The 15,901-nt window shown below is 38.8% G+C and overlaps 1 protein-coding gene across 1 annotated transcript in view; it reads left to right on the top strand.

Annotated features, from left to right (window-relative positions):
- SLC10A7 (solute carrier family 10 member 7) overlaps positions 1-15,901 on the top strand; it is a gene marked incomplete at its 5' end in the record, with an annotated part of 200,735 nt that overhangs the window by 157,772 nt on the left and 27,062 nt on the right. The window contains 2 exons of the mRNA XM_019534328.1: positions 9,669-9,834; positions 14,389-14,440. Of these exons, the coding sequence (XP_019389873.1) occupies positions 9,669-9,834; positions 14,389-14,440 (218 nt within the window). The remainder of the gene's footprint in view (positions 1-9,668; positions 9,835-14,388; positions 14,441-15,901) is intronic.

The raw sequence follows: 15,901 nt of genomic DNA, 5'->3' as shown, positions 1-15,901 counted from the left end.
GCTGACTTCCTGCCCTTTGGGCAGGGGGCTGGACTCGATGATCTCCCGAGGTCCCTTCCAGCCCTAATGTCTATGAAATCTATGAAATAATCCTCAAATCAATTAATCAAGGCTGTGTCAAACTAAAGAAGGAAGAAAAATCAATACTCAAATGCTCTGCCTTCTACCCTAAAATGTTCAGATTAAAGGGGGTCCTAGCACAGAGCATTACTTAGGAAAGAGATTGGCCCAGGAGCCAGAAAGTAAGCAAATATATATTTGTAATAGATTTGAAAATCCAGTATCAACTACTGTTTAAAATTAGAGCTAGCAAAGTTTCAGTGCACATACCTCAAAACAAAACTGGAACTCAAAGTTGATTGTAAAGACATGATGCCATATGCCAAAGATAATAAGTCAAAACTTTTCCAATGGAATGTTGTTCCACTGAATGATTTTAAAAAAGCATCAAAATCAAAACAGCCAGTGAGAAAAAGACAATTCTAACCAAAATTAAGGTAGGTTAATGACCAAACTCAATCTGGTATGCTGCCAGCTAATCCATCTTGCTCCTTGGTAGCCTAAACTTACATCAGCTCATTGTCTAGGCCAAGGTACTCAACCTAGGTCTTGTGGGCCAGATTCAGCCAGTGGCACTGTGTCATTCGGCCCACGGTGAATGACCTGTGGCTCCCCACAGGTCCAGAAATTTGGGGACAGGGAAGTGGTGCCACTGCTTCCCTGCTACCAAATCTCCAGATCCATAGGGAGCCTTAAGCCCTGTGAGCTGGATCCAGCACCTGACCCCAGTGCACAGAGGCAGCTCCAGACCATTGGGACACTCCAGATATGTGGGGCCCTAGGGCTTCAGAGGCCCCAACCTTCCTTGTTTCGTTCTTTTTTTCAGCCTTTTTTTGGAATTTTAGCATTTCCCATGGAAATAGGAACTCCATCTTTCAATCAGACTCTCAAGTAGCATTACTCTGTATTTACTCCCTGGTACATTTCAAGTGTTCTAAGATTATTGTAACCCAGTGTAAAGGTCAAAAGGATGAATACTTATGGTGAAGCCAGTCAAAAATAGTTACAGTGACCATTAAGGCTTATTTTGCATTAATTCATGATCCTTTGAAAGGTTGGCCCATTGTTTGCATGGTTTAATAGATAAGAAGCTAGTGATGTTTTAAGAAAAATAACAGATGTGGGATTTTCAAAATCTATTAAAATTGCATATCTTCTTCCTGGTGCTGAGTGCGCAAGCATCGGTAATCCTCTTAGACAAGCACGGGATAGTAGTGACTGGAAATCTGGACCAGGCTAGTCACCTTTTCGCCAGATTTCAGTGATATCATCAGTGAGAGATTGGATCTTCCACTGGAGTCCTATCCCCTGGAGGTATAGCAAGCATACCTTGTAGTTCACCATTCTGTACCCATATGTACATACACCATGACCTATTGTCAATATTAGTTAAATATTGTGTTTGCTTTACTCTGTTTGAGGATTAGTAGTGTATAACAATCTGTGATTTGTTCCCCTTATTGTATATACATATAGAGAGCTGGAAAATTCCTGTAACATAAGCAAACATATACCAGCTGTTTTAAGGAAAAGAAATGTTTTCTGGATTTCACAGGTTGTCTCCAAGTTCTGATATACTCTTCTTAATATAGCACAGGCTTATATTTAGTTTAATGTGAGTACTGAAGACTGCTATTCATGAGCTACATTGGCATGTTAGGTTAATGTTTGCCTTCCTTTCAGTGGGTGGTTAACACTTGTCAGCAAAGTAAAGAAGAGATTAGAACATCCTATAAACAGTTCTATCATGTCCAGCAATTTTGAGAGTTTGGCCAAAGAACATTGTTTCTTTGTTTTATTTCTTTTTTTTTTAATTCCAGAAGTGACATATAACAGAAACATCGAGTGCCACTGCAATATTTCATTTGCCTTTTTTACAGACTTTCTCCTTTCTCTACACCTAAGTGCTTATGACAGACTTTTATTTTATGTTTTATATTAAAGAGCGATTTATGATTAAATGTTAATGAAATAGAATTTTCACTGTGCTTTCATTATATTCTACTAGTTTGAACATTTTTCAAAGCAGCACACCAAAACCCACTGTTTTCTATGAATAAATAATAAAAAGCATGTCTGTACATTATCATTCATGCATTCTCTAGTTGCCCCATTGGTGATTTGTCTGCCAGCATAAAATGGGCACTTCATATTCAACAGTCCTTAACTAAAGCTAAAATTAATGACACTAGCAGTTCTCCTGCACCCCTTTCTGCCCTCCCCCCAAAATCTATAGAGTGAGGTAAGTTGTGTACGTTCTGTAATGGTTCATGGAATCTAGTCTAGTAAAAACATGTGATATTCTACAAACATGGGATTTCAGATCCATCTCCTACATCTGTGTCCAAATTGTCCAGGAGCTTTTCCAACATTAAGAAAGAGTATTTGTAAATGAAATTTCAAAGTGTTGCCTGCTGTATTGTTATACAGACTGCCAGCTAGGTGAAATAGAAAATATAACAGTGAAATTCTGACTATGAATCCTACCAGCAATCAGGCTACAATTGAAAGGAAAAGTCATACTGGTACTGGGGAAGGGAAAAGTAGAAGCATAAATGATGAAAAATGTAAATTAAATATAATTAAGTTAAAACAGATTTAAAATGGAAAAATAAACCAAAGGTTACAGAAATGTCCAATAGAAATGTCCAGTAGAAATGTCCATAGAGGTAGCCCTCCTTTTCACAGTTAAACTTCAAGTGAGTTGCAGAAACGAAGCCTTGTCATCTGGGAAATTAGTACAGAAATGCTTCTATGGAAAACTGAGATAATGGATTAACAAGATTCAGACCATTTGTTCCCTTCTGATATTTCACTTTAACAAGAAATAAGACAGCATCTCCACAGAAATATAGGCAAAGAAACAAATATATAAAGATATCAGGAAATATTCTGTTTGGTCTTGCAATATTGTAGTTGCTGGTTTTTAGTATTATGAAAATGAAAGCTGTTAATTGACCAACATCTTCGTACATGATTTTTAATATCACTTAATCAGTGGAATCCATGGGGCCCAAGTTAAATGGTTGACTCACCTTGAATGAGTTCTTATGCCAGGAGCTAATTTATCGAAGTAAAGCAGAAGAAAGGGCATGGTAATTTAGACTTTCTCATTCAGAGAGGCATGAGTTTTCTTAGGCTACAGCCTACATTGTCAGATGCTATGAAGAAATAGGCAGTAGCCTACAAAAGCTCATGACTCTCTGAATGACTTAGTCTCTAAGGGCATTTATACACATACTTTTTGGTCCTGTGACACACTGCTTCAGCACTGACACACAAGCTGACACACATTGCACTGTCTCGCATGCAGTTGTATAAGTTGCAAAATGCACATCAGCACACACAAAAATGGCTGCAATGTGCTTTTGAACTAAAGCACCGTCTATGTGTTTTAGTTCAAAAGCATGTCACCACCATTTTCTCAGCGCTGATGTGCATTTTGCCATTTGTACAAATGTATGCGTCACAGTGCTGGGCACTTGCATGTGGAAAAATGTTCTAAGGGCATGTCTGCATGTTCATTAATGTGGTTTAGGTAATGCACATTAAATTTAGTACCTCCAGGCATTTGTACACAAATTGTGCCACAGCACAGGGTGCTTTTAAAAGCACCCAGCACAGCAATGCACACATTTGTCTAAACGGCAAAATGCACGTCAACACTGAGAAAATGGCACCAGCACGTTTTAGAACAAAAACGCATTGAAGATATTTTAGTTCAGAAGTGCACCACTGCCACTTTCTTAGTGCTGACACACATTTCACTGTTTATACAAATGCATGCAACTCAGTGCCAGGCGCCTCAGCTTGTAGGTGGAGCAAACTCAAGTCTGCATATAAATCAAGTTTGAGCATAAATGTCCTAAGGTGCCACCCTACCCCATCTTCTGCCTAACCTCAGACTAGCTCAGCTAACCACGTCTCTCTGCTTATAAAAGTAGGTCAACTGATATAATTTATATGGATAGTGATCAAGAGTATCCACTCAGTTCGAAAAGAAAAAGGAAGAGCCTGGTAAATATTTGCTTCTCAGAGTGTAAGAAAGAAACAGTATGTGTGTCTCTCTACCCTTTTTTATGAAAAGAAGTATTACATCAGAATGTGAACTGAGTACTTAATGGGAATAAACCCTAGGAACAGCCAAGTTGGCAAGAAGGTTTAAGTTAAAATATGTTACGTTATTGTGTATTTTTTATCAACAAATCTAAATGCTGGGAATGATACAAGTTAGAACTCTTATCTAGTTTATTGGACTCCTTGTATAGAGAGGAAGGGACTCTCCATTCAGGTGCTGCTTTGGTTGATAATTCCTCCTTTGAAAGGCGCAGTGAGATTCAGGTGGCACATGAAAGTAGTGTCTGTAATTGTTGGCATTAGCACAGGCTATGTACTGGTAGCTTTTTTCTTTTTTTTTTTTTTTTTTGTTCATGGACTTTTCTTTTTCAGCAGTTTACTTTAGGCTCCAATTAGCATTCCAGATTCTCTTTCTAAGAGCAATCCATATTACTCCTGGCATTTCAACCTAATATTTGATTTCCTGTCTGAAGAGTAGAGTCAGTAGGAATCACCAAGGTTCACACCTGCCTAGCTTTTCTCCTCTTCCTCTTCTTTGCAGTTTATTTCAGTGAAAATCTTTAAAGGTGTTTTTTGGGTTTGTCGTTTGTGTTTTTCAGTCCTGCTGGAAAATATTTAGGCTTTCAAAATTAAGCTCATTAATTCAAAGCATCTTAAAATATAAATGTTTTAAAGAACATTAATAAATACCAAATGTATGAGTTTTTGGTCTAATGGAAGAAATTGAAGTGAGTTTCTCTACTGAACATCTAGCGCAAGCTTCAATAGCTCAGCCTCTCTTCTTAAAATTAATACTATTTTAGATTTCTTCCAATCCAACAGTTTTAAGCCCAGACCCTTAAAGTTACTTCACCTTTTACATTAATATAAGACAAAAGTAAAGTATCGAGTCTACAAGGAGGAAGACGTTCTCCAAATGTATTTACTGGGTGCATCTACACATGCTGATTTAAGGCACTTTAGCCTGATTTAAGGTGTATTAAGGGTGTGTGTCTACACATGTATACCCTTAATACTTCTTACAAATGGTGATTTTTAGGCTATTTTCACCTAAACTTGATACCTACAAAAGCAGGTACAAAAGCAAATTTAGGCGTGAATAGCTAAAGCACATTAAGGCAAGTATAGACACATTAAGGTGCATTGACACTGTGTATGGACTGGCATGGGACTAACTTTAGTCTGACGTCAGTCCGCGCACACAGTGTTAATGCACTTTAACATGCACGTGCAGATGCAAACCTAAATCACCTTAATGTGCATTAATCTAATGCACATTAAATCTAAGCATGCCTAAGCGTATGTGTAGACATGCCTACGGTGTACATTTCTTTAAACTACTGCTGCTGTTAAAACAAAAGTTAGTTCTTGTGGTCTTGCCTACGTGATTTCATAAAGAAAAATATATTGAGAAGCCAGACTGTCTTTAAATTTTGTGGACTCAAAATAATCCCTGAATTATCAAAAAAGATAATTGTGGAAAGTTAAACGAGAAACTTTAGAAAGCTCATTAGATATAGCAGAAGATTTACTGGGAAAGTATCATTCTGATATTGTAAGGCATTTTTTCCTTTTCTTCCATATTTTGAACCTATAACATATTTCCATATGTAATATAAATACCAAAACAATTCCATAGATAACCTAAAATAAATTGTCTCAAACAGTTTGGCACAGAACCTCTACTCTAGTTTCAGCGATAAATGTATTTTTACTAAACTAGTCAAATGTATTTATATTGCATTTTCTTTTTCCTTGAATCTACTAATCACAGTTCCAGCCCAGGTCAGAGTATTCTAATTCAAATTCCATGTATACAGTCTTAAATAGCTTTTCTTTTCCCCAAAAGTACACCCTAAACTTAGGGGGATTTATTTTGAAATAGATCATGTTAGAGGCCAGAGACCTTGCCTCTTGCCTGTAGCAGGTCACAGAATTAAAACATTAGCATACTTTGGGCTTGATCTCTCTTCACATTATCCACACTGTACATTTTCATTAAAATTTTATAACTCCATAATAATGGTTCATCCCTGTACAGTGGCTTTTAAGGGGATGGCTGAAAGAAATTTTGTATATTTTATCACAGAAATCCTCTTCAGCTTCTTCAAAAGTTTTGTTATATTTTTAGGGTATGCTCTCACATCTGGCAGGCATCACATTTGGAAGTTGGGAGATATCACTTGGGTTATTAGGATTTCATTATATGGTTTCCCATAAGACTATTATTTTACTCAGCAGAAATTTTAGAAACATTCTAAAAGGGTGATCATTATGCCACTTCTGAAGGGGCCTGGAGTGTGGTGCAAGCGCTAAAGTTGACAGCCCAGAGGTCGCAAATTCAAAGCCATAGCAGAAGCACTCATGAAGCGGTCAGATTCCAGCAAATGTGGAAATTCTGCTAAATACCTTGTCACAACAGGGGCATGAGACAGGAACTGAAGGGAAGGGTGTCTGAATACCATGTTCAGAATACTAAGTGGTTGGTAGGCACACAGGGAGAAAATGAGGAAGGTGAGCACATGTTTTGGGATGCAGCTGGCAAGGGACATAGAAGGCAATAAAAAGGGATTCTTCAGCTATGTCAAAAGAAAGAAAGAAGACCAGAGAAACTGTAGGTCCCTTACAGAATGCAGAGGGCTATATGGTTATGTATGATGCAGAGAAGGCTGAAGTATTTAATGCCTTTTTTACTTCAGTCTTCACAAATAGGGACAGCTACTAGATGACAAGTGCAGTTAATGGCAAAGATAGGGAAGGAGACATATAGCTTAAAGTAGCAGCAGAACAGGTTAGGGGTTACTTAAAGAAGCTAGATAATTTCAGATTTTTAGGGCTGTATGAGATGCACTGTCGGGTACTGAAGGAATTGACTGAGGTAATTTCAGAGACATTGGCTATCCTCTTTTAGAATTTGTGGAGGTTGAGTGTGTTCCTAGATGACTGTTAAAGGACAAACATAGTGCCCATCTTTAAGAAAGGGAGGGGAATTACAGACCAGTGAGCCTGACCTTAATATCTGGAAAGATTGTGGAGCAGGTCCTCAAGGAATCTATTGTGAAGCACCTAAAGGAGAACAAGGCGATCAGGAGCAGCCACCATGGTTTCACCAAGAGCAAGCCATGCCTAAGCAATCTCATTTCCTTCTATAATAGGAAATCAGATTGAAAGGCTTATGGATGTTGGGAGGACAGTGGCTTTGATTATAACTTGACTTTAGCAAGACTTTGACAGGGTCTCTCATGACACTCATTAACAACCAAAGGACATACAGACTAGACAAAAGTACTGTAACATCATAAATAACTGGATCATTGTATTCAACAAGTAGTCATTAATCACTCAATGTCCAGTTGGGAGGAGGTATCAAGTAGGGTTCCCCAAGGGTCTGTCGTGGGTCTGATATTGTTTAATATCTTCATTTAATGATTTGGACAAAAGTACTTAGTGCATGCTTAGTAAATTTGAGAACAGCATCAAATTAGATGGAGTTGTAGATTCTCCAGAGGTAGGAATAGGATTGTGCACTAGGGATGGAATAATTGATTATACAGATACAGACTGGGGAATGACTGGCTAGGCTGCAGTAATGCAGAGGAGTACCTGGGGATTATAGCAGGCCATAAACTAAATATGAGCCAAGTGTGCTTTTGTTGCAAAAAAAAAAGCCAACAGCACAATGGGTTGTATCAACAGGAGTGTCTCTTGAAAATCAAGAGGTTTTTTTCTTCAATACAGCACTCGTGAGACATCACCTGGAGTACTATGTTTAGTTTTGGGCCACATGCTTCAAGAAGGATGTGGACAGATTGGAAAGAGTCCAGCTCAGACTAACACAAATAATTTAGAGGCTTGGCAAGTAAGACTTATGTGGAAAGGCTGAAAGAATAGGGTCATTTCGTTTAGAGAAAAGAAAACTGCAGGGGTATTAGATAATAGTCTTCAAATATCTGCAGGGCAGGATGGAGAAGGGTGTTTCTCCTTGACAGGACTAGAAGCAATGGGCTCAAAATGCAGCCAAAGCAATTTACATTGGAGATTAGGAGGAACTTTCTGACTATGCGAGTGATCAGGCATTGGAACAGGCTACCTAGAGAAATTGTGGAATCTCCATCCTTGTAAGTTTTCAAGAGCAGATTGGACAGACACCTTGGCTGGGACAATTTAGTCAGGAATTATCCTGCCTTGATCAGGGGGCTGGACTAGATGACCTAGTGAGGTCCCTTCCAGCCCTACTTTTCTATTATATTGTTTTGCATGTAGTTGATCAAATTTACTTCATGAAGTTAACAGGTTAGGCAGATCCTTATAGGATTTACTGAGAGATTTTAAATAATCTAGGAAGGTGGTGATAAGGACTGACAGTTCTACAAACAATTTCCCAGCCCGGGCAGCTAACTTGTGAAAAGGTCTTGTAGTGATTTTGATCTTGCATACTTACAAATTTTTCCATATTACTCAATTAATAGTGCTGATGTTTATTAGAAGTAATACTCTGTGGAGGCGTCATGACACTTTTAGCACCCTCTCATTGCAATGGCCATGATGAACTATTATTTATAAAAGAGCCTGGTAACAGAATGCAAGGAGATCTCCTGAGAAATTAGAGAAAATAATGGGATTGCTGAAAACTAACACAAGTCATGGGTATAGGATAAAAGCTTTAAAAAAGTTTTTCAAACCATTTAAAAATAAAGAGGAAAAATGCAGTTCCCCACACAGTGCTCAGATATGTGGTGCTCAATTTTGTATAATTTGGCATAATTTTAAAGTTAAAACTACTCTTACATTTAAATTTGTCTCTAAGACAAAATCTTGCAAAACAACTTCAGATTCAAGTTCCTGAAAGTAGAAAAGTTGCACTAAGCACTATAGGTTTGTTCATTTTTATGTGTTAATTCTGGCATTCTGAAAGCGTGCAAATGGCATTTGTCTTTGGATTTACAAAAACTCTAGATATTCAGAGTTTGAATTATTTAAACTCCCACAACACATGCACTTTTGCTTTTCAAGCATGAGTTATAATTTAATTAAAAACTTCTGGTGCATCTCTGGCTATTTAAATATTAAAATGTTCCATGGATCACTTTCGATTATCTACCGTCATGAAATTCCTGAAGATGTCAGATTTTTAAGATTCCCAAAGTTGCACTTGGAATTGTCTGTTGATGCAAAGGGGACTGTGATAATTACATACATCCATTAGTATCAGCAGAGGAGATAAACTTTGGGGAGGCTTAATGGGCATGTCTCAGTGACAGCTAGCAAAGAACATTTGGCATGATTAAGGATGGATATGAATGTACTTGAAAATATACTCTCATTATGGACACCCAGTGGAAGTTGCACTACAAATGTTAAATTCCCCAGAAGAAGAGTTGTGTGGCAGGGAAGCTTTGAAATCCACTGTGGCCGTCATCCAAATTATTCTCTTCTCTTTATGTCTTTCTGCTGTCAGATTCATTTTGTGATGCCCAACTTGGCTCCCTGCATCTTTGAGAAAAGGCAACCTGTTGATTTATGTGTTTCAGATTGTCCGAAGATACATCAAGGATTGGCTTGAAAGGAAGAAACCTCCATTTGGTGCTATCAGCAGTTGTGTGCTCCTGATGATCATCTACACAACATTCTGTGATACTTTTGCCAATCCAAATATTGACCTTGATAAATTCAGTTTGATTATAGTCGTGTTCATAAGTAAGTTTAGCCTTAAAATATTCCTTTGATCAGTTAGTCTCTTCTATACAATGAATAGCATCTACTAGAAGGAGAAGGAAAGTTTAACTAGCATGGAGCTGAATTCTGTATTTTTAATGCATCTTGTAAGCAAGATAGATTAGAAAAACTACTAGAGGTTGCATGCTTTTCAGGATGTTGAGAAAGCAACAGCATTAATAATCGGATAAATCTTGTCATGTACACTTAAGATTGCTCTGTAGTATTTCCTTGCTGAAAGGGCATAAATATTATGTTTTCAAATATTTTTGCCCATTCTTTTGAGGTTTTATCTATTATTAAAGGACAGGACAAGTTTTGATTTAGTATTGCACACAAAAAGAATAGATTCCATTTTGAGGTATCAGTCACAGAAAATCATTCTAATAGCTCTTGAACCACTGTTCCTGTCAGTCTTATACAAGTAGAAATTATTGGGATTTTCTTGGCGGGGGATACATTTCCATGGTTAAAGTGATTTGTTGCAAAGTATGTTTCAGGTGTACCTTATTCATTCACATATTATGGAATAAACCCCTGATATCCTTGATGTCAGTTAGAAATCCATTAGTTGATCATGAACTCCCAAAAAAGGGCAGCAGTGTCCAATAACTGCCCACTCTTCCAGTCAATTACTCTTACTCTGCTCCCCCCTTTTGTAGGCACAGACATTCCAGGTAGTGCAGAAGATCTGTAACTCGAATCCCCCAATAGTAGCAACACAAATCATACCCTGCACAACCTACCATCATTGAATTTTGGAAAATCATTAACACTCTTTTTACCATATGTGTGTCTTAAACACAATGAGTGAAATCTAGGCCATGCTGAATCAATAGAAGTTTTGTCACCGACTCTCACCTGGAATTTGAGTTCATCTCAGATCCTTTTTTGTAGTATGTCAAGTCCTCAGGTTGTCTCTTAACATGCAAAAAAGGAAACAGTTTTTTGGGCTTTTTTCTAAATGAACAGAAAAAAGCAACCATACCTTTAAAATAATTAGAGAACTTGCTTTTAGTTTAAAATTATGCCATTCACAAAATGTCTGTTGCTTAATTGAAAAATAACTTCATAATGTTGACTGAGAAAAAACCTGCTGTTTCTTACAGCAGTGGTTTACTAAAGGAGAGGATGGCTTCTTGTCTAAAATTTGAGTTTGAAACACAGGTTTAAATCCTAGCAGATCATACTTAGTCTTTTGGCAAAGATGCTACTAAATAGAGTACCAGACTGCTGAATGGATTTTAGATAGATTCCTGTATAACATCTGTAGATTTCTGTAATGGTAATATTTTTTGTAAGAGTGACATAGAAATCATGGCCACTGACAGACGTGGAAAAAACAAACAAACAGCACTTTTCCTGAAGAGGCATCACATCAGTTTCACCCGTCTCGCCCAACGTCTGTATAGATTGTGCGCTTCAGCAGGACTTTGTGGCACTTCTGTCTAATAGCTGATTGTATCAGCTATTAGATAAAAGCTCCAAGAAGCCCTGGTGAAGCATGATCTATACAGATGTTGGGCGAACCATGTCAAACTGACATGATGCCTCTTCTGGACATGCACTGGCCTCAGTACAAAGGCTCACAGGGCTAAATATAAAGCGAGGTTTGGTTTGGTTTGGTTTGGTTTGGTTTGGTTTGGTTTGGTTTTTTTTACCATCTATAAGCAGCCTGTGTGATTATGGTTGTTTTCCAGCAGGAAAGGATCTGAGGAATACTTTCAGATGAAAAAGCACTATATATACATGTAAAATATTACTTGCAATATTGCAATTCTTTATTGCTGCTGGTGCAATTGATAGCAAACTAAAAATCAACATTTTAAGCTGAGAGCAAATAAACAGAGTCTGCATCTTATAGACTTTTTTAAAAGTGATGGGAAAGAAGTGTTTTAAAAATAATTTGGATGAAAAATAGACATACTCTGAGGGACACTGTCTACCTTGTGCATTTGTTTTCTATTCATAGATTTGTGTAAGGATGTGCAGAGGTACCTCATAAGCTCTCACAGAGGTTTAATGGGGCAGTTTCATGCCCTGAGCAATCACAATGCCCTGGGTAGCACCAGCTACCCATGCCACCAGTCCTGGTGGTGCAGCTAGCAACCAGATGCAGCAATGCCTATTTTTGCACCTTCCCCACAAAGTCAACCCTCCCCCCTCCTTAGTTATGCTCTGAGCACTCAATTGAAATGTAAAGAAAGTAAAGGGAAAACTGAGAGAACCTCATGTTGCTGTGGTGTCAACTAGTATGAAAAATAAGCAAAGCTGTTATTTCAGATTGGTGGGTGTATCTTTCTCTAGTTCTTATAGTCCGGCTCCTTCCATTGTTTCTCATGTCCTCTGCAAAGCTAATCTACGCATTTACCATATTCAGGATTAAAAAACAACAATCAGCACAACATTGTGTTTCCTTAAATTGTTAAAATCATACAGATTCAGTTCTTTCTGGGGAGGATTTTTTTTTGTTTCTTTTTAATTATATCATTTTCAGTCCTTATACAATTCCATTGTGCACCAAAATTCCTTAGCAAAAAATTTTACATAAACTTTAAAACATAAAGCTAATACTTTCTACAGGTAAAGAATTGCTTCATTTCAGAATGTAGCAAATATTGAGAAATAAGGCAAGTTGATGAGATGAGCAAGTCAGATTTTCTAATATTAGAATCTGTACAACTTTAGTGGAGATATTGGCTGTGTGAGATGTTATATAAGAGCTAAACTTGGCCTGAGGAGTTTTGAAGGAAGTTGCATTTCTTATTCTCCAGATCACTGTTTTATTGTCATTTTCATGTTATAATAGCCGCAGTAAACTGTACATAATGTGAAAGTGGCAGGAACGTGTTATGAAACAGAGATTTTTTTTTTAGTGCATCTTAAATTAATATATTTAGGCCAAAGAAAAAATACCATGTGAGGCAAAAAATTTTAGTTTCACCATCTCAGAAAATTCTTACTATAACTGGAGAATATCACTGGTAGTTACCATGACGATTGTGCTGCCTGCTTATTAACTGGAGGTAGAGCCATATTATTGCTTTGGCTTACATTGTACTGTAGGGCACACTAGTTTCATAGTCAATCCATACTCAGGTTCTGCCAGCAAATGTTTATCAAATACCTTCTGGTATTTGATAAATGTAAAACTAAATATAAAAATAAAATGGTAAATATAAAATTCTGCATAGACCCTAATCTTGTCTTTCTGATATCCCACAAGAAGGTATGTCTGTGGCTACACAGGTTCTTCAGATATCACACAGCCAAGAGAGTTCCTGCACACAAGGGCTGTGATGTTTGAGATGATGCTCACTTGCCTCGTGATTCCCTAGAGGCCCCTTTTCCCACGTGGGGAGTGTATTGCATTGGTCTCAGAATCCACACCAAAGGAAGGTGCCAGTTTGGCTTGCCACATATGTACTAAACTGTCTGAGAGCATAGTCCGTCTCAGGAACCCATCCACATTTAAAAAAAACTCAGCTTTGTTGAACAGTTACTGAGGCTCCACCCTATGAATGCTGCTTGGTTCAGGAATTGGCTTTGATCCAAACTGATTGAAAATAGATGATTTTTTCATCTATTAATGTCAATAGAAAATACAGGCATTCTTCAGAAGGATTATCTACCTCAGTATGCATGCATGTTTATATGTCTGAAGTATTCATGCTTACGCCCTGTTTTTGCAGTCCATTAAGTATGGGCTAAATTAAAATATATTGCTCCTGCAGTATGTCAAACAGGTGGTACTGTCATCATTCCTATCAAGCAGAATTGTGGAAATGGATGCATAGTATTACCAGTGAACTTCTCTGTCAGTTTGACATCATGCTGAGGAGTACTTTATTGGGAGGCATTACTTGTGAAAATCCTGCTATAAACACAGTAATGGATTTTGCTAAAGAAATGCTTCCTCAGACATGGTGATGCCTGTTGCTTCTTCAGAAATAATTGTCCTATTTATCAGCCTTTAAATGGCCACAGGTTAGGCAGTAATCAGATTTCTCTGCATCCATTTGGTCCATGAGGGTGCATCTACATGTGCAGTTACCCCACACAATAAACTTTGGTGCAATTCATGCTGGAGTGAGCTGCTTCTGGGCACAGTATTTATATATGCCCAGGATCAGCAATTCAAGTTGGGGCGGAGCAGCCCCAGGCCAGCAGAGGAGCTGGCAGGGGCACAAGGGTACTACAATATGGGGCTTGCTACAGGCAGCCAGCACTGTAACACCCTTGTGTTCCAGCTAGCCCTGGTCACCGTCTACACGTGCATTGGAGTGGTGTAAATTATGCTATAGTAAGATAGTACTTGTCCCAAACAGTACTATTCTATGACACATGTAGATGGTGACACTTTACTGTGGAGGTAGTCAATCAACTCTGCAGTACAGCTCCTGTCTAGATGCAATGAGAGTGGTATAAGTTGATCCTTTATGCCACTATGAGGCATTTACATAGAACATAATATAGAGGTTTATGTGCTTTTTATTTCTAACATGTAAACTTAAATTTTAAATATTTATTTTTCAGTATTCTTTGTACAACTGAGCTTCATGTTTGTAACTTTCCTGTCTTCTACCAGGTATGTGATTGGAATTAAACAGAATGTTTAGATATTTTCAGTATTTGTACAGAACAGTATAATCATAATATATTTGTATGTGTGTGTAATTATATATTTATAATATATAAATTCAGATAGATATCTCTTAGAGCCGTGCGGAGCTTCAGTCGCTGATTTGATTCGGTGGAGATTCTGCCCTATTTGGTGGCCAAACTTCCAAATCTGAATCAAATCAGGGGACCCTTTAATCTCTGTGAATTGAATCGGAACCCTCCAAATTGATTTGGAGAGACTTGGCGATTCAGATGTAGACCCAGCTTTAAATGTTTTTTCTACATACCTCTAGATAGCAGGTGGCTCGTGAATGCTGCAGTGCTGGGGCACATGAAATGTCCCAGAGAAGTGTGGTGGGGGGCATTCCCCAGCATGCTCAGCAGCAGACCCAGAAGCAGACCAGAAGCACTTCCAGTCCACTTCCAGATCCCCCGGAGAGCATGCAGGGGGGCCCCCCTGCGCCCCCTCAGCTCGACAGCTGTTACCTCCTGGGTCTGCGGGGGGCACCCGAGGTCCCCCTGCAGCTGATTGCTGAGCCAGGAGCCACAGGAGACCCAGAAGTAGACTGGAAGTACCTCCGGGTTCGCTGCCAAGCATGTGGGGGCTGCCCCCCTGTGCTCCTGTGGGATGCTCAATCTGCCCTAGCATGGCAGTGTTCACAAGCCGTGCCTGGTACCTCGAGGTATGTAGAAAAAGCATTTAAAGCTGTGTCTGTGTCCAAATCTCTGATTCTCCAAATCAGCACTGAATCTTCGGATTTGGATGAATCAAATAGGGCCGAATCCAGATACGAATCAAATAGGACCCACTTCGCACATCCCTAATATCTCTTCAGTATTTCTCAATACTTTCACTTGGCTGACTCTTGTCTCTGTATTTGTAAACTAAGCAAATTTGCTATGAAAAATCTTGGAAGACATTGATCTTGACTACCTTGTGTTGAACTCAGGTTTGCTGCACCTGAGGTCTGGGAAGCAAAGTGGTGTCACTTTTTCCATTTTCCCTGGTACCAGCTGAGCGCCAAATTCATTACCAGCGAATGTTAGAGCAGGGGTGTGGATACTCTGACTTACACTGACTGGAACATCCCTTATATTACATTCTGCTGACCAGAGAGCGCCCCATACCTCAACCATACCCCTTCCCTGAAGCCCCCTTCATCCACAGCTGAGCGTATGGTTGAGAAGAGGGAGTGCAGGCAGCAGGGACCTTCTAGCACCATCAGAATTAACATTTCCACTGCTTCCCTTGCTGCCAAATTTCCAGATGCATGGGGAGTCCTGCAGGCTGGTGGACCAACCCCTCCCACAGGATCCAGCCCATGGACTGACCCCACGCCATTCATCCTGCCCAAGGTGCCAAAAGGTTGAGCACCACAAGTCTTGTAAATACATATTATGAATCTCAGAAAAATCTCTGCCCCAT

This window comes from Crocodylus porosus, unplaced genomic scaffold (assembly GCF_001723895.1).
Source record: "Crocodylus porosus isolate Cpor-Errol unplaced genomic scaffold, CroPor_comp1, whole genome shotgun sequence".
Taxonomy (NCBI): domain Eukaryota; kingdom Metazoa; phylum Chordata; order Crocodylia; family Crocodylidae; genus Crocodylus; species Crocodylus porosus.
This window is presented reverse-complemented; position numbering and strand designations above follow the sequence as displayed.